Here is a 23823-nt window from a genome sequence, read left to right on the forward strand (position 1 = left end):
TTCAAGAAAGTGTTGTTTTTAAAAAAGAAAATCGCTGTGCTCTTCCCCAGTAATGTTTAGGTGTTATTCACTGCAGCTAACTTACTTGCATTGCGCTGCTTCACCACCTGAAAGCTGACTTTCTAGTGACCTCTAGCAAAAATGAGCACAACAGGCATAAACCTTTTAGAACCAAATATACTAAATCAGGTGCAGCCCAGGGCCCTCAGCAGCCAAAACAAAACTCTGCTTCTCTCTCCTCTCCCTACGCATCCAACTGTGTATTCCTTTCGACAAGGAAAGTGAGTTCCACCGCTTGGCAGCTTTCACACTCTCCCTGCTCTTGAAGCCCAGGGTGGGAGCAGGGAGCGAAGGCAGAGGCTGGAGGAGACCTGTCCGCTGCGCTGCGGGGGGGGAGCAGCGGTGCGGGGCACGACGCAGTGGGGCAGCGGTGCGGGCCGGCGGCACGGGGCTCTCCCGTCCTTTGCTTTTTTTCCTGAAGTTTATTGTAAAGGGGTAACGTTTGCGGGTTCGTCACGTGATCCTGACAGGTCCTGCCTATTGAGAACCAGACCACCCACATGGAGGACGATGGAGCTGCTTAATAGAAACAGGCATGTAATTGTGAGGCTTCCCAGCACTCTGCAGAATGCCTGCAACCTAGGAGGGTTATTTTTTTACACTTTCAGTTCCTTTGGGGTAAAAAAAAAAAGGAGGAGGAGAAGGAGAAGAGAGGGAGGGGAAGGAAGGAGGGAAGGAAGGAAGGAGGGGAGGAAGGAAGGAAGGAAGGAAGGAAAGGAAAGGAAGAAAGGAAGGAAAGAAAGAAAAAAAGAAGAAAAAAGAAAAAGAAAGAAAGAAGAAAAGAAAGAAAGAAAAGAAAAAAAAGGAGGAAAGAAAGAGAGAAACTGGGGAAAAAGGAGCACAGAGGAAGAAAACCCCGATGTCCCATTGAAGCCGTCAGTGCCAGTGAACGAGGGCGCACCCAGCCCTCCGGCACGGCTCCCCACCAGCGGCTCCGGCAAGGGCAGCGATGGTAGGTGCAGCCCCGGCGGGCCACGGCGGGGAGGCAGAGGGACCGGGGGGCGCAGCGGGGCCGGGGAACCCAGCGGACACGGCCCGGGCGCGGGGCGGGGGGCGGGGGCCGGGGGCCGGGGCGGTACTGGAGGAGCTGCGCGGGCCCTCGCCGGGGCCGATGGCGGCTGGGGCCCGGGGAGGGTGGAGGGGGCGGGGGGAGCGTCCCTCCAGCCTTCGGGGGCCGGGGCTACGCCGGGGGACCGGGTCCTCCGCCACACCGGGGGCCGGGGGCCGGGCCTCCCACCCGCCGGGTCCGGCCCGAGCGGGGACGCCATCGCGGGGCACGGCTGGGCAGGGTGGGGTGGGGGCTCGGTGCGGGTCCCGGCGGCGGGGGCAGGGGGCGGCGGGGCGCCTCTGGGGCCGGGCACGGCTGTGCCTCTCTCCCGGCCGGCTACCGCGCCTTGGCGGTGCTGTGGCTCGGAACCCCCGGTAGGGAGGCGCGGGGGGGGACTCGCCTCGCCGCCGATGGAAGTCGCCCCTGCGGTGGCCGTGTGGCCCCGCGGAGGACTGCGGACGGGCCGCCGATCTCAGCATCCCGGCACCTGTGTGCGCTGCGGCCCAAGCAACCTGCTGTGCGGGAGCAGAAACCCCTCTCCGGGCGGGCTCCGCGGGACAGGGCCCGCAGGGAAGAGGCGGGTTTGCATCTTCTTTCTCCTTGGGAAAGCTGAATAAGGCTTCTTAGACGAGGCACACTGAGGAGCCCTTTCCTTCAGTTTTTAACTTAGGTTGAACGCCCGCAGCCAGTGAAAACATGCAGCTGTGGGGAACAGGAGGGACAGTTGCTCTCCAGCTTTGGCAGCACACACGCGTGGTGTGCCTAAGGTTAGGTTGAATAGCGGCCTCAGTCCGGCTCCAGGATCGGGCTCTGCATGTGGTTGGTACCTGGCATAGTCGGGACCACTACAGCGCTGCTGTCACCGGTCTTGCACATGTTGTCCCACTGCTCCCAGGGACAGGAGGCCAGAGGATGTTCGGTGACACATCTCCCCCTGGCCACCGCCTTATCACCGGTGTGGGAGGTAGATCAGGGGAGGAGAGGAGGGGGGGAGGCAAAAGAGGGGAGGGGAATGGGGGAGACATCTGGTGTCATCGTGTCACCGGGGTGGTTTTAAAAGAAACATTGGAGCCAAGGTGGGCATCTGCTAGCTCCTAACCAGATAGCATTTCACAGTTTTGGTTAGAAGGTCTCACATCGTTTCGGCACCAGTCTGATAGGTGTATCTAATTTCTGGTTTAGGGCTATTAGGGTCACTGTGTGTCCTGTATCTGGACGGGAGGTAGTATTGTTTAGAAATGTTAGGGCAGAGGAGGGAGGGGGAAGGAGGAGGAATCCTTTAAAATCTATTTGCTTTCAAGAGCCAGTAGATATAAAACAGGCAGCCCACTCTGAATTAATATGTCTTGGGGTTCTCTGTTTTTATCCTTATTTCACACACACATGCATACACACGCACACACTCACATACACACACACCTTTTATTTTGTTCTGCCTTTGCCACAGTGTATAAAGCCCTATTGAGACATGTAGGCGTGATGTGTAAACCGGATTAGCAGTATGAAAGAAAGACATACAATGAGCCTGAATTGTTTTACTTCCTTTTCATTTCTCACGCCTATATCTCTAATAAATTTGTTGCTCCAGCAGAGGGTCAAAGAGATCGTGTCGCTCAGCTTTTTTTTCTGCAAGACCCGATGGCAGAGATCACAAAAATGAATGCCCTGCCTCCTTCCAAACGCAAGACTTGAGCTGTATCTTTACACAGACCCGGTGCTGTCCAGACTGGCTAAAAATTGTGCAGTGTAACTTTCCCCTCTCTATGCATATTAACGTCCTGCAAGTGGCAGGGCATTTTGCCAGGAAAAGAATCTGTTTTGACGACGGCTTGGCCTTGTAGAGCTAAAGGCCCTCGTGGAATATGACACGGTCTGCTAGGGCTGGGATGCCCTCCGGCTTTTGGAGGGAGAGGGGCTGCAGCTCCCGCCGCTGTCCTCCGCAGCTCCCCGGGCGCTCTGGGGCTCTGCGCTTCCCCCGGGAGCCTGCTGCAGCGCGGGAGGAGCACAGAACCCCCGGAGGCTCCTCTGGAGGCACATTTCCCCGCAGCCCTCCGCGGAAGAAAATGCCAGCGCTCCTGGGTTGGTGCTGTAGATCCCTCATTTGCTCCTTTGTGGCTTGCAGAGCGGCTTTCCATTAAAGGAGATCAGGGGTAATTAGCCGCATTATTTTGACAAGCTGGCTCGAGCAGTTCCCTTTCTTCCAGGGCTGAGGAGGGGGAGAGGGCTCGCTCCGTGCCACCGCCTCCTTCCCCAGGCGCGGGCGCTGCGCAGCGGCGCTGCCCCGCAGAGCGGCTCCCCGCAGAGCGGTTCCCCGCGGCGCGCCGCCGCCGGCCTGCAGCCCCCGCCCGCCCGCGGCCCGGTGGGGCACCGAGCGGCAGCGGGGGGCCTCGGGCTGCACGGCAAGACCCGGTGAAGGTGCTGCCCTGTGGCTGTGCTGATGTCGGAGGCCACTAGTGTCAGGCGTGCGTGTGGAGCTCGGGGCCGAGGCGGAGCTGTGCCCTCGAGCAATGAAAACGTGCGTGAGAGACAAAAATCTGAGGAAATAGACAAAATCAGGTTATTTTCCCCCAAGTTGCTCTTCTGCCAGGGTCAGTTCTTTTGTTGCCCCTACAAAAGGAAGCCAAAGCACTGGAGTTTCATTTCTGCGTCGTTTCTTTATTGAGGTAACCAGATGCTCCAGCAGCGCAATGCTCTTGGTGGTGTGCCCCACAGGCGATGCGCAACCTGGAAAAATGTGTTAGAGTAAAATTAGTGTAAATACCCATTACCCATTGTTAACCTCTGTTGGGTTGATCGCTCACCTGGCTGGAAGAAGTGTGAAGCTCTGCATCATTAGGGGTTACAAGCACAAAGGTGACCTAAGTAAGAGGCAGAGCATTACAAAATTAGGCTGTTGTGACCAGAGCAAAAACTTGAGATTCTTGTATGACAGCCCTGGCGGTCCAGGTATCAGGAGGACCAAGTATAAAAGGCTACAGGCTGTAGCCACTCTGTGCAAGGTGACACCTCAGGCCTTCACCACAGAGCAAGTGTGAGATAAGAAATCTGTGGGACTCCCGTGAGTTGAAGACAGAAAAAGCCCTTGATGTAGAGGAGCAGTTGCACACACAGGGCATGCATATCACAGCCAGCAGTGCTTACAAATGTAAATAAGGGGAGACTGATTAGGAACAACATTATCGCCAGGAATGTAGCACGCAGGCATCGGCTATGAGGCAAACTGGGGGCAGCCACCGCTCTGACCACCCAAGTGGAGACTTTTACACTGACACTTCTTCCTTAAGGGAAAAAAAAAAAAATACAGAAACAAGGCCAATTAGATCCCTGCAGTAATTCATCTCTTGTGTATGCTTTAAAAAAAAAAAATTCCCTCCAGACCACAGGGAGAGAGGGGAGATTAAGATAGTGCTTGTTGAATTTGAGTCTTCAGGCTGAGTTTTGGATCCAGGAGCAAGGACGGGTGCTGGGCTATTGTGTGAAGCCTAGCAGGCAGGAGGCTGGCAGGAGGCAGGCAGGGCAGCTCTGGGGGCTTGAGGTGTTTGACGGGACACTCTTCTTCGGTTTTGGAGCCTGCTGGGAGGCCGAACCAAAACGCCTCTCCACCCCATCCCTTCTTTCTCCATCCCCCAGCCCTGCCACCCCATCAGACCCGTTCAAGTTGAGCAGGAGGCAGTGGCACAGTTCCGAGTGAGATAGACATCACTTTCCCAAGCGGAAACTTTAATTGGAGCTGGCCAACTGCACCCCTCCAACAGAAAACAGCCTTTAGCCCCAACTTCTTTAGAATTTTCTTCGCCCTTACGCATGCACCGACGCGTGCATGCGCGACAGGTCACTGCTCCCGGCAGCTTTCCTGGGGACAGTCCCGTGCGGAGCACACGGCCGGGTCTTCACGGAGGCAGGTTTCCCAGTGTGGGAAAACCAGAGGTGGGACGTAGAAGAAAGCAAAAGGGACCCTCGCACCGTCGGCTGTGACCCTGGGAAGCCGGTGAAGAGAGCCTCCGCACGGGCGGTACTGTGCGGTGCGCAGCCCGCTCCCGCCGGCGTCCCTGGCCCCCGGGGCGCTGCCCGCCCCCGCTGGCGGCGCCGGGGCTGTGCCTGGCAGCGCGGCCCCGTCCCTTCAGCCCCCCACGGGGCGGCCGGTGGCGGGCAGAGCCCCTGAGCCCCGGGGCACCGCCGGCGCCCTCCTCCCCTCGGGTGCCCACACGTTCTTCTTTCTCTGCCTCGCCCCCCCGCAATGAACGCACAGCCGCCGCGCCTCTCAGCCGCCCTGCTGGAGGGCAGTCCCCCCCGCCGCCTCCCCGGGCCGGGCGCGGTAGGCTCCCCGCTGACCGCCGCGCCTGTGCGCACGGAGCTCCGCCGGGGCGCAGAACCTCCGCGGGGAGCCGCGCTGGGGCCGGGGCGCGAAGTCCCGGGGCCGGGGGTAATGCGCGCAGCTGTAACGGCCGCAATTAATGGCTGATTCTCAATGAACAGAGACGGGGAGAAGCGGTGCCAAAAAAGTAAACAATCGCGTATAGTTCAAGAAGTGTTTAGCGCGGCCAGGCAGGCTGAGTTTCATGGACTTTTACACTAAAAACATATTAAAATTGGCTTTCCTCAGGTTTCAGTTAAAGAATGAGCCCTAAGTTGAAACAGGCTAGCTACTGCGTGGCTTTAAATCCCTCAAGTGTTGAGTTTTCATTGTGTTTTTCTAACTGGACGGAGTGGTTTTCTTGCAAGGAAATAAGTCTCCTCTTTAGTTAAAAAGAAAGAGAGAGGGAGAAAAATCTGGCACTTTCTACCGCAGTATCCACCACCCTGTCATTATTTCTGCAAGCCTGGGAATTCAGCTCGGACCTCCCAGTATTTGTTGCAGCTTGAGGCCAAGGTGCCTCTAAAAGGATTTTCTTTTAAGGGCTTTAGAAACCGTTTAATGCTGCTTTCCCCCGCTTCCCTCTCTTTTTTAAAAGGGAAAAACATAATTCTGAACGTCGATCGCGAGAAAGTTCCGCGCGTGTATGCGTCTGCAAGCGTCCCGGGGCGGGGGGGGGGGGCGGGGGGAAGGGAAAAACTTTCTTGAAAAGAAAACGAAGAAGAAGGGGGGGAGGGGGGGGCGGGGGGGAGGCATTCCTTAATGGAAGTATTGCATGCAAAGAAGGCTGGATCACTTTAAGGCTCCCCCTGAAGCTGGAGATGCACACACAAGGGTTGCCGGCCTGGGTGGTCTCTCTACTTTGGTGAGCTGTTGCTAAGCAGCTAATAATAGTCATGTTTGCTGAGTAATTTCTGCCCTCCCCGAGCCAATCGCCTCGCAGAAACCCAAGCCATCTGACAGCCCCGGGGGCGGGCTCTCAGCTCTTTTTTTTTCCTCCTTCTCCCTCTCCCTCTCGCTCGCTCTCCTCTCATACTCCCCCCCCCCCCCCCCCCCCCTTTATCCAAATGGAGAGAGTCCTTTTTTTCTTCTTCATCTCATCTCTTGAGCCGAGGAGCTGCAGCTCGGTGCTGCCGCGCACACGCCGGGGTAGAGCGTCAGGCAGCCGGCCGCCCGCCGCCGCGGCGGGGCCGACCGCGGAGCCCCGCCGGCCCCGCGGCCCGCGGGAAGCACCCCGGCGCTGAGGCAGGATGGTGCAGTGCGGCGAGGCAGCGCAGCAGCAGCAGGAGCCGCCGCGGCCGGCCGCGCAGCCGTCCCGCCGCCGTCGCTGAGCCCCGCCGCGGACAGCGGCTTCCCTGAGGCAGCGGCGGCCGGAGGAGGCGATTTCAGCGGGAGCGGAGGAAAGGGCGGCGGCAGCCGGGGGGGGGGCCGGGGGTCGCGCCCGCCCGCCCGCCCTCGCCGGGCGCGGGGAGCGGCCGCCTGCAGCTCGGGGTCCGCGCGCGATGTGGCAATGGGAGGCGCGGGGACCGACTCGGCCGGAGCGGCCGCGGCGGCAGCCGCCGCCCCGCGCCCCGCGTGAGGCGGCCGTGCCGCAGCAGCCCCAGCAGCATCGGCGGCGGCGGCGGCAGCAGCCCCCGCAGCAGCAGCAGCCCGCGGCCCGCAGCGCCGCCAGCCCCCCGCGGCCCCGCCGCGCCCCCGGGCCCCCGGGCCCCGCCGCGGCGGCGGCAGCGCCAGCTCCCCTGTCCCGCCGGTGGCGGCAACATGGCCTCGGCCGGTAACGCGTCGGAGCCGGAGACCAGCAGCAGTGCGGGCGGCGGCGGCCACCCCGGCCGGGCGGCGAGGAGCGGCGGCGGGAGGCGACGAAGGACCGGAGGGAATCGGCGTGCCGCGGCCCCCGACCGGGAGTATCTGCAGCGGCCAAGCTACTGCGATGCGGCTTTCGCCTTGGAGCAGATTTCAAAGGTGCTTTCAATCTCTCTTTTTTTTCCAGAGAAACACGCTAGTGCTAGCGCTGTTTTTCGGCGGGGGAGGAGAGGGGTGGTGTGTTTTCTCGTGGGGGTGGAAGGAGGAGATGGAAATGAAACGGCCACCAATAAAATGCTGGGAAAAAAGAGAGGGACGTCTGTGACTCTTCAGTGCGGGAGAGAGTGCCCTCCTTCCCTCCCTTCTCGCCCGTGCGTGCCCTGTGCGTGCTCGTGCTGCGGAGCAGTCCTCCGCTTAAATTTCCTGAGACGGCCTCGGCTCGCTCCCGGCTAGCCCCCGGCCCGCTCCCCCTCCGCTTCCCTTCCGCCTCTCCATCCCTTCGTAGCGCCTTGCGACCCCGGCAACACCCGCTCCCGACCGGGCCGGGGGGAAAGCGGGCGGCCGTTTTTTTGGCAGAAGTTGTGCTTTTGTGAAGTTCTCCGCCGAGCGCCGGTACGGCGACTGCCTTCAGAGAGGGGGGCGTCCCGCAGCAGAGAACGCCTGCACCCCGGCGTTTTCTTCCCCCGTCGATCGGAGGAGAGGCGAGGGCCGTAAACAAATCGCTACCTTAGCTCTGCGGCGCGGGTCGCGCCGGTCCCCGCGGAGGGCTGGAGGAGCCGGAGCGCTCCGCAAGCCCGGCCCGGGCGGGGCGGAGGGACGGCCCCGGCCTCCAATCTCAGGCGGCCAAAAAATGTTCAAAGTAAACAAACTCGAAAAGCTGCCTTGCTGCAAGGATGGTTTCACTTCAGGGAGCGGATTTCTAGGCTTTGTAAGAAGGGGAAAGGAGGAGAAAAAAAAAATCCATGTGGCTGCCCTCTTCCGTTCACAAATATTGTCGTAACTTACAGATGGCTGCTCTGCTTCCTAATTCAGATCACACAGCGTCTCCAAACTCTATGGAAATGAATTACTTCTGATCTTACGGCGCTGCTCACCACGTGGGTGCTGCCTCAGCACCAAACCTCTGCTCGGAGCAGGGAGCTGGGGAAACGGCAGCAAACTCCTACCGACTAGCTTTCTGTCACCCACCCTCCCCCCCCCAGCCCTTCAGGGGTCTAAGGAGAACAGGAAAAGGGGCTTTCTTGTGGCTGTTGAGGTTCATCGGATGTGGTTACTCCTGTCCTGGAGCCGCGGGTCTTGCCAGCACGAAATGCTTTGCAGCCTGGGCTGCTGGCGGTGTCTTGGGCACGACAGGAGCGTGGCGGGCAGCACAGGCGAGGGCGCAGGGGTCTGATGCCGTGGCGTCACACCCAACCCGTGTGTTGGTCTGGGGCGAGGACGGCGACCAGCAGGTACATCTTGGCCTGTGCAGGCGCCCAGCCGGAGGTGGCCGCCTGGCCGGGCGGTGGGGCCAGGGCCCAGCTGGCAGGACGCCCGCTTGAGCTGTCGGTCGTGCTCGCTCCTCGGTCCCCAGGGACGCTGCGTGAGAGCCTGGCCCCAGGGGCGCGAGCCGCCCCCCGTGGGAGGGCGGGGGGCGCTCCCCGCCATGCCCCAGGCCGGGCGCGTCGGGCGGCCTGCTGCGGCCCCTCAACTACTGACCTCTTCTTGCCTTGCAGGGGAAGGCGACGGGACGAAAAGCGCCGCTGTGGCTGCGAGCAAAGTTTCAGAGACTGCTATTTAAACTGGGCTGTTACATTCAGAAAAACTGCGGGAAGTTTTTGGTTGTCGGCCTCCTGATATTTGGGGCTTTCGCTGTAGGATTAAGGGCAGCTAATCTGGAAACCAACGTGGAAGAGCTGTGGGTGGAAGGTAAGTCCGGGGTCGGTCGGTCCGTCCGTCCCGTCCCCCCCCGCCTTGCTGCCGCCGCCCTCTCCCCGCCTGGCCGGTCGGGTAGAGTGTTGGAGCGGCGGAGGCCGCAGTGCCTGGGCGCGTACGCCTGGGCGGCGGGGGGGCCACCCCGCACGCCGGGGAGGGCCCACCGCCGGCGGGGCACCCCGCGGCGCGGTTGGGCGGCCGGCTCTCGAGGGGGGCGGCGGGCGCTGGGCCGGGGCGCGCGCGGCCCCGGGCGGCGCGTACCACTTCCCTGCTCGTGGGGGGCCGCGGCGGCAGGCCCGTGCACTCCACGGGGGGCGCCGGCCGAGACCGCCCCAGCCACCCCGCGTCCGCGCCACTGGCACGTCTGTCCGTGCGGGAGGGCTGCGGGCGGCGGGTCTCTGCGTTCCCGTCGGCGGTGGGAGGTGGCCGCGCTGCCGGGAGGCTCCCCTCCGCCATTTTGGGAGTGCGTGCGCCCGCGGCGGGGGGAGGGGGAGGGGGAGGGAAGCGAGGAGCACGGCAGGGCGGGTGCCTGTGTGTGGTCCTGTTTTTTGGGCGGCTTTCAAGCGGGGGCGGGGGGGGGGGAGCGTTTGTCTCAAGGTAAAAAAAACAAAAACCAAAAAAAATAAAAAAAAGGGGGGAGAGGAGGGGGAAAAAAAAAAAAAAAAGAAAAAACCCAAACCAAACCAAAACCAACAAAAGGCTTCCGAGGCGAAGCGGGGCCCAGGCCGGCCGCGGCCGCCGGTAGCGGGGTGGCCGCGGGCGGTGCCCGGGGCGGGCAGCGCCTCCTCCAGGCCCAGCTCGAAGGCGCCGGTGTAGGTAGGCCGGGCTTGGTGAAGCAGAGGAGCGGCACCGGGGGCGCCGGGGCTTCCCGGGCTGCCGTTTGAAACAGACGCCCCCCTACCCCGGAGGAAAACATGGGGGGGTGTGGGGTGGGCAGAGTGGTGTCGCCAGCGCTCCCCTCGCAGGCCCTGTGTGTCCCTCAGGGAGCGGGGCAGCCGGCCCAGGCGGATTGCCCGCCCTGCTCGGAGAGGCATGGCTCCAGGCTGCCGAGGGGGTTGCGTTTTTTGGTGTTTTTTTTCTTTTTTTTTTAAATTTTTTTTTCTGGGGGCAAATATTATTTACTTAGCATCACGTTCCCCCCTTAGCTAGGTTGATGTGAAAACAGTTCCTTGATTGCAGTAGTTACTCTGGGCTTATGTCAAAGTTGCTTGCAGCAGAATTTGGCTTATAAAAGTTAATATGGAAGGCTGCATAAATACTCATTACTAAATAGCTCTCTGTATGTGCGTGTGTGGAAAAGCTAGTGGTGAGCACAAAGTTAGTGGCTGTTACGAAGGTGGTCTGACCCACCCTATGGATGAATTAGGGTATATAGGACCAGATTCCATCCTTGTAGGTAACAGCAATATTGAGGTCAGGATGAGGTTCATGGGTCATTTAGTGAGTATTGGTTTTTCTGTTTTGGAGAATAATGTGTTACCAACTGAACTTTTTTGGTCCTTGTAGTCCAGGAAACCAAAATATGATGAGATCTGCTGCCAACAGCTCTGAGAAACAGAGCAGGCAGTACAGAAGGCCATCCATAGGCAGAGATGTCCATTCAGAGTATAGTGGTCGCTAGGTCCTGTGTACCTGAAATACTAATGCAAACAATTGTGAACATCTGGGTTTTTTTGGTTGTGGATTTTTTTTTTTTTTTTAGGTCCCTGTGACATTGTGGCAAAGTTTGGTTTGTCATTTTTTTCCTCATACACGTTTGTTGGCCAAATGCAGGAATATAGGATGGTTTAGGTTGGAAAAGACCTTTGAGGTCATGGAGGCCAACCATTAACCTGGCACTGCCAAGTCTGCCACTAAACCATGTCCTTAAGTGCCACATCTACACCTCTTTTAAATACCTCCAGGGGTGGTGCCTCAGCCATTTCCCTGAGCAGCTCCAATGCTTGACAACCCTTTCCATGAAGAAATTTTTACTAATATCCAATCTAAACCTCCCCTGGTACAACTTGGGGCCGTTTCCTTTTGTCCTATCACTTGTTATCTGGGAGAAGAGACCTGCCCCCACCTGGCTACAATCTCCTTTCAGGTAATTGTAAAGCAGTAAGATCTCCCTTGAGCCTCAATGCGTGCTTCAGTGTCTCTCTTGTAGCAAGGTGCCCAAAACTGAACACAGTACTTGAAGTGTGGCCTCACCTGTGCTGGGTACAGGTGGACCATCACCCTTCTAGTCCTGCTGGCCACACTGTTTCAGATACAAGCCAGGATGCTGTTGGCCTTCTTGGCCACCTGGGCACACTGCTGGCTCCCATTCAGCTGGCTGTTGACCAACACCCCCAGGTCCTTTTCTGCCAGGCAGTTTTCCAGCTGCTCTTCCTCAAGCCTGCAGGGTTGCGTGGGGTTGTTGTGACCCAGTGCAGGACCTGGCATTGTACCTTGTTGAGCCTCATACAATTGGTCTTGGCCCATTGATCCAGCCTGTTCAGATCCCTCTGCAGAGCCTGCCTGCCCTCCAGCAGGTCAACACTTCCCTGCCTCGGGCCCTTGCCCCCAACTTGGTGTTGTCTGTGTGCTGGCTGAGGGTGCTGTCAATCCCCTTGTCCAGCTTGTCACTAAAGATATTAAACGGAACTGGCACCGGTACTGAGCCCTGGGGAACACCGCTTGTGACCAGCTGCCAGCTGGATGTAGCTCCACTCACCAGCACTCTTTGCACCCAGCCATCAGCCAGATTTTTACCTAGTGAAGAGTACACCCGTCCAAGCCATGAGCAGCCATTTACTCCAGGAGAATGCTGTGGGAAACAGCATCAAAGGCTTTACTGAAATCTAGGTAGACAACATCCGCAGCTTTGCCCTCATCCACTAGGCAAGGTCATCTTTTAGAAGGAGATCAGGTTCATCAGGCACGACCTGCCTTTCATAAACCTGTGCTGGCTGGGGCTGATCACCTGGTTATCCTGTACATGCAGTGTAGAGTAAGAGATTACTTGAAATGTATTTCAAGTAATAGTTTTGATTTGCTGCTGAAGCTTTTTACAGTTATTACTGCTGAATAAATTGCCACTATTTATGTAAAGAAACTGGTTTTGTATGGTGTATTTCTGAAAACCGTGGAGCATGGAACATAATAGAGCACTGAATTTTGCTGGAAGTAAATGGTTGCTTTAAAAGCATAACACAATTAATTAAAAATAGTGAAGTGAAGTTTGAATGAGTTTTAAGACCATGCACATTCCAAGATAAATGATTACTAGTCTGGCCCTGAAGCTATTATGGCTGAAATATTTACATAAGTTTAGAAACCCACCTGGTAGGCAAACTTTCAAAGAGAGAAAAAGAAAAACAGATCTCCAAATATCATTATTTCAGTTTTCCTGTAGTAGTCTTCCTCCTTCAGAATTTGTGCCAGCACTCTTGGCCTTCTCTGAGCCTCCTGATACCAAAGTGGCTTTCCTCTCAGCTTGTTTCTTGGCACTAAATGTTCTACAGTAGCTTTTTTTCTTTTTTTTTTTTTTCTTTTTTTTTTTTTTTTTTTTAAACACAATCCTCCTCTGGCTGCTGTTCAGAGCACTTCACTTATTACTGTGTCCCCCACAGTGTGCTCTGCATCCATGCTTCTGTCTTGTATTCTGGCTTTCTGGAGTCTTTGACTGGGACACATAACTGTTTCCCCTCAGCCCATCAGCAGGTCTGTCATCCCTATGTGCATAACTTGCTAGTGGAGAATACTTGTTTTAGTTTCTTGGCCAAACAAATTCTGGACTGGCATTTTAATGACAGTTCTGTTATCCACAGCCATTCAGCTTTAGTTGCACTTCTATAGGTGGGTGTCCATGCATACTGGAATTGTTGAGACTGTTTAGCATCTTTATACATTGTACACCCTTGAGAGGAAAAAAAGGGCTTTGCATTGATTTCCTCTGTGACTGAATTTTGTTGGACACAGATGTGCTTTTAGAAACATCTATTCATAACTAGAAAGTACTCTGCATGGAAAAGAAATCATGCCCATAACTGGTTATGTTTTTTGCTACCACTCTAATAAGCAGTCTAGAGACCCTGTGTGTGAACAGCAGTCACACATGTAAAGTCACAGCCTCTGCTTCTGAAAGAAGGTAGTTTTCTGGCTCCAGAGAAGGTTCTGTTAAGTGGAGCTTGAAATTTGGCTACTTCAGAGCCTTGAATGGTGTTAATTGGAGCAGCTCATGAGGGGAGAGGTGGTCTAGTCTTGTTCCTTGATAATTTATTTCATGTCACCTTTGTCTTGGGATTTTTTTCCCTTCACTTTCTTCATTATTTTTTCTTCTTAAAGAGGTTCAAGGTCATGGTGTTCTTTCCTTCCTTTCTTGTTTTCTGCACTTTTTGCACTAGCTGTAGCTCATAGTTCAGCTTATTGCTTGGAATAAAGTGAGTGTGTTCTAATTGCAAGTGAATTAGGACTGAATACATATGGCAGGATGAGTTTGCAAGTGAAGATTTGAGCTATTTGTAGTATGGTTTTCTTTAAAGGGGCAAAAATAAGGTTCCTTTACTGTAGTATTTATGACTGACCCATCTTAAAATACATTAATCTAGGTGAAAATGAGTAAGGTGTGTGAGTGATGGAGGAGCCAGTATTTCCACAGATTCTCAGTTGGCTTAATCCAGCAAGATCAAGTGCAGGTTTCCAATAGAGGAAAGTTATTCTTAGGTTCTGCCTAAGGCATTGGTTGACTTAACATTAGTATTCTTTGGAGAAACAAAAAAGAATAGTAAAGGAACAGATCTTCCTGAATTTGTTGTTTCAAGGATACAAATTTACCTGAGTGGACTGGAGTAACATTGAGTTTGGTTTGGAAACAGTTAGCAGGAATTGACCCGGTTGGGTATAATTCTGTTCTCCCACAAACATGCACGTTTGTGCACAGCAGCAGAGTAGTACTGTTGTAGGTGTGCTTGCATGTCCATCACTACATTGACATAGTGCAGATGGCAGAAGAGCAGGAGTTACTGTGCTGATGAATCTGAGGTGGGTTGCTGGTAGGCTGTGTGGCAGTCTGAGGGGTTGTCTGTGATCACATCACCACATTTGTTAGTTTCATGTGGATCAGGTGACATAAGATCTTACTTATCTCTGAATACTGTCTTGCACTGTGTTATGTTCCTCAGTGCATATTGAAGTTCGTTGAAAGGTGTTTATCTGGAAAATTTCCAAGTCTGCTGTTTTGTTTGAATTAAGTATGGTTATATATTATGTGGTTTCTCAAATGTGAAAGTAGCAGTGGTGTTTCCATGTGATGGTCATCTGGGCAACATGCTCTTTTTAATGTTTACTTGTTGAAATGAAAGAGTATTTCAGTCCCTGCTTCTGTTTTGAAAAATAACATCAAATTCTAATAGTTAAGCTTTACATGATGTTTGTGGGTAAAAACATCAGGACAGTAGTTGTTATGTTCCCATGAATTTGAACTCCCTCTGTTTCTGTATATTGGAAGTTGTTGAGAAAAGATGTTTAAAGGTTTTAGTTATATAGGTGTTTGATTGTCATCTTTCAAGGGCCTGCTATTAAATTCAAAGTCACTGGGGGTCTCTGTTAGGTTCCATCTTGTCCATATCACTGTTCAGAGTTGGTGATCCTTGCTAAAAATGTTCATCAAAAACCCTCACAAAAACCCAAACAAACCAGCTTCAATGTTTAAAAATTCTCTTTCATCTGTAAGATGAAGGTATTACATGTGACCATTCTTTGGCCATTGGGAAGGTGAAGGGCGAAATCCTGAACTCACTAAATATAGTGGCAGAACTTGAAAGCACTTTAGCGTAACCAGGCCTTACCCATGTACAAAGCTGCAGCAGCCTAACGGTGTGCCCCTGCTCTACCTGTTCTGTGAAGGGCAAGAGAAGGGTCCTGTAGAACTGGCACCCCCTAAGCTGTAAGTGCATGGTTGCACTGTTCCTTCTGCCTTTCAGACTTTAGAAGCATTTAATTTACTCAAGACTGGAGAAAATTAATCTTCATTGTTATTTCCAAGCTTAATACGCTACCGCCAATGTCTGTTCCAGAATGTGCCCTACAGATCCTTGTGTGGAAGGGTCTCTTTCCTTCCCTGTTGAAACATACATTTAAACAGGACAATAACTTGGCTGCATCATTCCCCTCTTCCTCTCCTCTGAGCTTTGAGTGTGATCTGGCACTCTGGGGGATTTTGCTGCTTATGAACAGCATGTGAAGGCATTTCTGTAGTCCTGGTGAGCTTGGAGATTTCAGGACAGAAATCCTGGAGTGAAATACAACACCTGAAAGCAACATTGTTTTATCGTTGTGTCCTGATGCCACTGCTGCTGAGCAGGAACAAGGGGTACGTAGGCAAGCAGCAGAGCTAGCTCAGCTGTAGGGCTGGCTGCTGCTGGAGTTATGGTGCTCTGTGGAGTGGTGGTGAGTGGTTTGAGGTCTACTACCAGCTCCTGTTACCTGCTAAGCGGGCTGACTTTTTCTTGTAGAGAGCGGGCTTTCTTTTCTCATTATTCCTTAGTAGACACTGGATTCAGACAAGAATGAACTCTAAAAGTCATGGGTACTGAGACTTCCTTTCAACAGAGAATGCATTAAGGAAAACTCTACCTCCTCATCCTGACTCCATCCATTTTCATGATTTATTTTTTCCGTGGGAAGAGAAGGTCCAAGCCCTGTTATTAAGTAGTATTTGTGGTGGTTCCCCAGGAAGTAGTAATGCTACGTAGTGTATACATGTATCAGTTCTTTACTGCTCAACGCATTTAAAGGCTGTTGGGTTCAAGTGGATGTTACAGTTACACGTAACTGTTAGGAGGCTCCAAAATATGACAGCTTCCAGATGTATGAACCGACTGATCCCTTTGTTTGGATTATGCACCACAGCTGATGCCTAGATTAGTGCTGGCTGGACAAAGCTATGGGAGATTTGTCTGGTTTCCACAATGCCATGTTTATATTTCATTTGGATTTCTCCTTCAAAGCTGACCTCCCTATGACCTGTTGGAGCTCTGTCCACTAGGACTCTATAGTTTTAGTGTGTCTGCAACTGCTTTCCTTTTGGTGTCTAATGGAACATTTTGACACTCATGGATTTTTATGCACAATCCTTTTAACTTAGTGAATTACATGTTTCAACCTATGAGCACTCAGGTAAAACCATGCTTGTAAAGTTTTCTGCCCCACAGCTAGCTTTTTAAGAATATTCTGATTGGTTAAAACAGCGTTTTGGTTATAGACCTTGTGGGGCTGTTCCTTGTCAGGCATTTTCTTCTGTATATTGGATACAGTTCAGTCTTGCAGCCTTTGCACAGTGCTTTTTTTTCTCTGTAGATGATGGCGTGGATATACATGGTTCTGGCTGCTCTTAAATGAGTTCATCAGGAGCTGGAATGCAGAATTTTACTAAAAATTTCATTCTCCTTTGTGTCTACTATACAATTTTTATCTGTTTTTTCAGTCATGCTTATTAATCTTCAGTATGCCTTTTGTTTCTTTTCATTTCTCTAGTCTCTCCTGCCTTGTATTATGCAGGAGGTCTTTTCCCCATGTGTGTTTATGAGTTTACTCTACCTGAGAAAACCTGAAGAAATCAGTAAGACTCCTTAAGGGCTAAGTGACAGTTCAGCAATAAGAAGTGCATTCCCCTGTCAGAAAGATAAAGATACACAAATTTCATTATTACTTACAGAAACTGTATGGTTTTCTACTGTTCATGCTTTACTGGGGTAACAGATTCCCAAGATGCTGTCTCATGACAGAAAACTCTGCTCTTGCAAGTATGATTTCTGCACTAAAAGTGCATGCTATCATACAATGACCACTTTATTTATGTGCCCATGAATCAAGGAGAACAGGAAAATATTTTGCTTCTGTTTTACATGATCTGTGCTATTTTATTATCCACTTAGAGTGTGCTAAATATGATCAATGACTACTGGGTACAATAAGCTATGTTCATCCAGTTGAGTGACTTTGACTTGGAATGATTTTTCATTGTACATTGCACTAGAAATAGATGGATTGGAGTTGCAAGGAGTAACTGAATTCAGAATTTAAAAATAAAATTATTTTTTAATTCCTTTTTTGCTGTGTAAACTTGGTTTAATATCTGTAAATACAATATACTCATTATTGATTTTTCTCTGTTATTTTCATTCAGCATCACCTCAGTTGCTATAAACATCCTGAGTTTGGCAGAAGCAGTAGTTTCATGAGGTAAAAAGTCCTTTATGGAAACTGCTGACCATATAGATGTTCTGATGTATGGAGTATTTTAATTTTGGTTTTTAGAATGAATGTCTTGGCTTTAACTTCTGCTTGGTTTTGGAAAAGTTAGTTATTTCAGTGCTTGAGCAAAATATATAAGAGGTAAGGGAATGAGCAGAACTATAACCTGACTCTTTCTACAAAGGTGCTGCTCCTTTAGAGAATTGTACTGAACTTAATTCCAGCTTCAAATATACAAGTAATCATTGTATATTTGAAACATCTGTATTTTGCTCATGTGCAAGGAAAAGCTGGTATTGTACACCCATATGCCTGAAGCTAGAACTGAGCCTTAAACTGTAATACACCCTTCATTTACTAACAAGGAGATAAATAGAAAGAAACAGCCTTCTCTTGTTTACCAGACTGATGCATTTCTGTTTTTCAGTCAGCAACCAAAAGCTAAGTGCAGCAAACTAGAAATGAACACTGTTAAGTCAAGTTGTATGATTTCTTCCCCCCCTTAAATGATTGCTTAAGGGCTTCTGGCCCCTAGCTCAGGAATCCTGCCCAAAAATGCCAGATGTATTACACAGTCAACTATCGCAACGTAAATAGTGTTCTGTGCCATGAGAGCAGGGTGGTCCATCTCCTAGTTTAACAAAAAAAAAAACCAACCAAAAAAAACCCCACACGCACACACACAAAAAAAAAAAAAAAAAAAAGGAAAAATCCACACAGTAAAATAACACAGTAAAATAAGCCGAAATAAGCACAGTAGTGTTATTTGTGTTTTTGGCTGCACAGCCAGTGTTTTGGAGCTGAAAGAACTCAGATAAATTAGTGCTTTGGACTGGCAGATAATAGTAACTGAAACTGAGATGTTAGAAAGCAAGATGTGTCTTGGTTGAGGCTGCTTAATTTAGTCAAACAGGCACTTAATAAGTAAAATGTTAAAAGTGAAGGCCATTGCTGACAGGCAAAACCTGTTACTTTACCTTATTGTGAACAGCAGTCTCATGCACATGGGAGCAGAGTGGACAAAAGGTGGGAAGTAGGGAAGGTAGATGCATAGGGTTCTTCTCACATAGGGTTCTTTTTGATGTCATGCTGTGTAATGGAAAGACTGTCTGAGCATAAACATTGCTGAGCTGTTCTTGTTTTTAATTAAATACCCTTTGCTGTGTATTAGCATTGACTTACCTTCCAGTGTGCTTATCTTCCTCAGATGCAGTAGTGGATATAGGAGGATTATTTGCACATTTTTACATTTTGTGTATGAACATGTCATTTCATAACATTTAAAACTAGTCAAAAGAAGATTCCACAAATCTACCTGAAAGGAGAATTGCCAAGGGTGATGCAGTAGTCAGATTTACGTTTGGGTTATCTGACAAATCTGTGAACTGCCATAGCTTCCTTGGGTGTGTACAGAAGGGAAAGGGGTTATAGGAACTTATTTGTATGTGATAAACTGTATTTAAATAGCTACAGGAATGTAATCTCAATGCAGATCTCAGTGTAATCTCCTCCCTGAGATACCCAGAAGAAAAATAAGCTTTAGAAACTCATTTAAACATCTCCCTTCCTGCTGACACTATGATAACATTAAAAAAAAAAACTTTATCCATTAAACTTCAAATTTTTCTTCCTAAGTTGCCTTTTCTGTAATGGTAAAAAAAGTATACAGGTACTTAAGAAGATACTTTCTTGCACCAGTTTTCCTGGTGAGTATTTCCTGTGCATTGATCTTATTTGCCTCTCAACATAGGCCTGATTCTGATTTCATTTACACCAGTCTTACTGTCTTGACTTCTTGAGGGGTTCTCCGTACTCAAAAAAGAAGCCCTTGCTGTTTAGAAGCTGATGCTGTTTAAGTGGCAGATAATAGAAAATACGATACTCTAGTGCAAATTATTAAGATCAAGAAACAAAACTAAAACATGTTTAGTATGACTTCCAACTGTAGATAAAAGCTAGCAACTTGAGAGAATTGTGATCAGGCATAAACATCTATTAACTGCTCTTTCTAGAGATTTGGGGAAATAGGATGACCTTTTTATTCTTTTTTCTTTTTCTTTTTCTTTTTTTTTTTTTTTTTAAATAGGCTACAGTTTCACATGGCTTGCAAAAAGAAATCTTTCTCCCTTTTTGTTTCCCACACCAATTGATTTATCATTTTGCTTGCAAGCAGACTTAGAATGTTAGGGCAGGAACACACTCACTTTTTTCTCGTAACTTTTTTGTTGCGGACCGAAACCAGTTGACTTGAATAAATTTTTCTGTGGTCTGAATGAAGCCAGCAACGTGGAAAAATCTTGCCATTCAGAGCCGTCTGAATGTACATTTCAGCCACACAGTAAGCTGTATTGGTAGGCAGTGGACTGCTAAATACAACCATTTTTCGCAGCAGAGAGTTAGACAGGTGATTAGCATAATTAGCACAGAGTAGGCTATACATATGGTAATGTTAAGTGTGTAAATGCCAGCTGCGGTGTAAAATTTATGTCAGGGGTCGACAGGGCTGTGCGAAAGTATTGTGTTACAGCTGCAGGTCAAAGCCTCCATTGCTTTACCCCCTTTTCTCTTGTTGGTGAATGCACTAAACAGAAGAGAAAGACAGACAGAAATATAACAGATAAGGCTTTGATTGAACAGCCTGGTTCTGTGCAAGAGGGACTGCTCTTAAAAAAAAAAAACAAAAACCAAAAAACCAACCAAAAAAACCCCAAAACCACAAAAAACAAACCCCAAAACTACACACACACACATGCAAAACAGAAGTTCCCCTTTTTCACTGTAGATTTTATTTTGCATCATGCCAGCTACACAAGTGGTGCTGTCTTTGAGCAATGTCATTACGATGGAGTGAGAGGAATCCTTGCGGGGCAAATATGAGGTTGGTAGTTATGCTTTAAGGAGCAAAAACAAAAAACTTTAATTCACCATCTTCTTTCTGCATTCCAACCCACTGTTGTTTTTTTTTTTTTTTAATGTCTCTGTTACTTACTGCACTTAGGGGGCTAGGAATTAGTCTTAAAGGTGACAGCATTATACGTAATAAAATCTCAACAGTGCAACAAACTTTGAGCTGCATGATTGGTTTTAGACTAAGTGCCAAAAGTTCCTTTGTGGTTTTGTGTGTGGGTTGCTACACTTATTCCCCAGGTTCCTCCCTCCTCCTAAACCACTAAATTCTTTATAAATTAAAAATGACTAATACAGGTTTCTTGTTTTAAAGGAGCACAGTGTTGAAGGGTATACATCTTTCTTAAAGTAGCTGATGGGGAAATCTGTAAATCTCTTTGTTGCTGTAAACTGTTCATTCATATATTTCACTTGCAATTTTTTTCCCCTTTTGTATTTTTTGTAGTCGGCTATAAGGAGTGGTGGTGTTGACAGAATATAGTTCACACCACGCTGACCTTGTGATGAAACTTCCTCACAGCCGCAGGGGGTCCTTATGAATCAGCCCCTAATCCAGCTAATCCCACTCGCAACAAAATCATGACAGTGGCTCTCAGCGATATGTGTTTCCCTGCACAGATGCAGCGGGAAGGAGTGGTGCTAGAAGTGTATCAGTGCGGTAGCCTGCTGCTCGTTGGGGCATGGGGGGGGCCATTGTGAGTGGCCCACCACAGGGACCGGTGCAGGGACCAGCTCGCGGTGCAGTGCTCGGCCCCAGGGATGGAGAGGGGAGGGAAGGAAGGAGCTCCTGGCATCTCCGGGCGCATTTGAGATGGTTCAGGCTAACAGTGCTGTTCCGTAAAACCTGCCGTCTGCCCGTGTAGCCATGGCAGCTGTGCCAGGGGCCTGTCCCCACCAGTCCTAGAGCTGCTCTGATTGTGCCTTCAAGGGGAGCATGGGTTGTGGTGGTAGTCCGGTGGGCTTGGTGGCAAAGTGAATTTACCTGCATGATCAGAGTAGCCAAAAGTAGGAAAGAAAGGTTGTGTTGTGGGGTGAATTTGGTCATTTGTTTCACTTTCTTTCACAGCCCTTTCTCGTTCAGAGTACAGTTGGCCATATGGTCATGCACTTGGGGTATCTGATGGGAATTTCTGATTGTGTCTTGCACAAAATGAAATGCACTCTTTACTGCTCGGTGTGAATAGCAGGCAAACTATGAAAAATGGGCCTCCTGACAGATGCAGCGCTGTCTTGGGAGTTGGTGACTAGCAAGAAATACCAGGGTGGGGGGAGCCGTGACAGGCAGCAGGTTCAGTGCTGGGGGGAGTGCTGACCTGACCTGATTGTGTCCAACAGTGAGAGCAGTTCTGCTTCAGTGCAAAGCCATTCAGAAGGAAGCTGCTTAGGCAACAACAGATGGTACAGCAAGCAGCTGGTAGGGAATACTTGAGAGAAACTGTACCCTGTTTCATAACATGTTCATTCCTTTCATTTTTCTGTGTTAGTTTTGCCGTCTTCTAAAAGCACTACTTAGGAAATGGTATCCCCTAAAAGGTTCTGGTTTAAGAGTTTTTTCATTGCTGTTTGCTACTCCTTTAAAAAAATTGCATTCAAATTTTGTGCTACTCCATGTACAGATGAAATTTGTGCTATCCCAGGAGTACAGATGAAAAGACTTAAAAATGCTGCTTTTAACCACACAGGAAAACAATTACATATTTGAGGAAAGGGCACTGAGAGGTTAAATGAAAAGTTGGGCCTAGAGGAAAGCTGACTGCTGTGGAACAACACAGCAAATTGTTTTTAACATATTACCCAGCAGAAGTTCTCATTCAAGTTAAACTCACTCAAAACAATTATATTCAGCTGTTTCGAAATCCTTAGGTTTAGACCTTGAAGCCCCTTACATACCTTTCTCAGCAGAACTCAGTCACTTTCATGTACAATTGGGGATTTTGGCCTGTTATGAAGTATGCTCAAATGTTTTCTTAAATTACCGAAAAATAAAAATTCAGCTTTGCTCCTCAGCAGGTGTAAACTGTTACATGACCAGAAACTGTTGGAGAGTTGCAATAGTCTGTATTAGCTGCCTATCCTCACGGTAGGCCATCACCTAGATTTCTAGGAAAACGTAGAGTCTAGAGTCCTTTATTCCTTTGCTGCTTCAGCCTGAAAATTCAATAGATGGGCTTCTCCACCAAAAGCTGTGACTTAGCTCTGACCTGAAGCAACCGTGTCTTTGGAAGAAAGGATAGTTTGCTTTCCATGCCCATTCATTCCTCGGTCTCTTTGTTGGGTTGGTCAACAAGGATGCCAATTGTGATGGTGGTTTTCTATAATATGGACACCTGCCTGCTAGGAAATGGACTGAGACCACCAACTCATTTCACATTAGCTAGCAAACAGCTGTCAGATGGTAAACAACTTGTGGTCACTATTGTTCCTGGCTGGATTAGAACCAGTGACCCAGAGGTGAACAGCTCATATCCTGTTACCAAGGGCATGTGTCGCAGCTCAGTAAGACGCTACTGCTTTTTTTATTTAATTGGAAAGTTTGAATTGTGTGTACCAATTTAGTATATTATGGTACATTTCAAAGCTGCTTGCATGTTTTTTTTTCAGTTTGTACTGTTAAATTTGTTCATTTTGGTTTGTTGGGGTTTTTTTACCACACTTTTCCAGTTTCTCAACCCAGAGGGGTATCAAGCAAGAAATGCATCAAAAAATATAATACTTTTTAGCAATCTGTCTATTTTACCCAGTCAGAAATAATATTTTTCTGCCTATGGGCAACAGAGATGCATACATGTAAAAACAGCTTTTGTTTGATTTTCAGAAAGACAAGTTTTTGGCTTCTAAAATTGTAGGGAAGGTTTCCCACTACAAGTAGAGGCAGCTGTTGTTGGGCTGTCTTCCTGAGTATGCAGACAGCTTTGTGTCCTTGTCACAGCTCTAAACTTTGTCAAACTGTGACAGAATGAAAAGCCATCTTTGATGTGTGTTTTTATTTTTGCTATTCATAATCATGTCAGCATTAATGAAATTTGTAACAGCAATACTGGAGCCATCCCCAGCATGTGTGAGGAGTAACTTAACTGGTATCATATGATGGCTTGGGAGATAAAAAGCAGCCTTTTGAAGTGCTTTGGTGTTGGGTTTTTTTTGTAACTTTTTTGCATTTGTAGGCAACAGTCTTTTATCTTTGCTTTTTTAAATATATTTTTTAAGGAAAACCAAAGAACCTGGTGTTACCTAATTCTCAGTGTGACAGAAATGGTTGAGATGGTCACCGTGTTTTTCTAGATTTGAAGTCGGTTAATCTTCACATTGGATGTGATGATATTCTAGATAGACAGTGTCCTTTTGTTGGACATTATAGTAGCGGAGAAGAAGAAATGTAGATTGTCCAGCTGGACAATGGGAAGGAGACGGTAGGGCAAAGGGAGATGGCAGGGTGCAGGCTGTCTTAACCTAGCCAGACACAACCATTGCTATTCAATGTGAGCTGTACAGACACAGATATGTGTATTCAGCAGAA

General features: G+C 49.7%; 1 protein-coding gene across 5 annotated transcripts in view; it reads left to right on the plus strand.

Moving 5' to 3' along the window:
• The first annotated feature begins 834 nt into the window (after positions 1 to 834).
• Positions 835 to 23823, plus strand: part of PTCH1 (patched 1) — a 74653-nt gene continuing 51664 nt past the window's right edge. Inside the window, exons 1-2 of one of the 5 annotated variants that reach the window (XM_037373739.1) lie at positions 835 to 1012; positions 8981 to 9173. In XM_037373739.1, coding sequence (XP_037229636.1) covers positions 1010 to 1012; positions 8981 to 9173 — 196 coding nt within the window. In that variant the 5' untranslated portion in view covers positions 835 to 1009. Of the gene's footprint in view, positions 1013 to 7109; positions 7425 to 8357; positions 8717 to 8980; positions 9174 to 23823 lie in introns of those variants that run through there. The other 4 variants (XR_005101923.1, XM_037373737.1, XM_037373738.1 and 1 more) reach the window with 4 other exon arrangements.

This window comes from Falco rusticolus, chromosome Z (assembly GCF_015220075.1).
Source record: "Falco rusticolus isolate bFalRus1 chromosome Z, bFalRus1.pri, whole genome shotgun sequence".
Taxonomy (NCBI): Eukaryota; Metazoa; Chordata; class Aves; order Falconiformes; family Falconidae; genus Falco; species Falco rusticolus.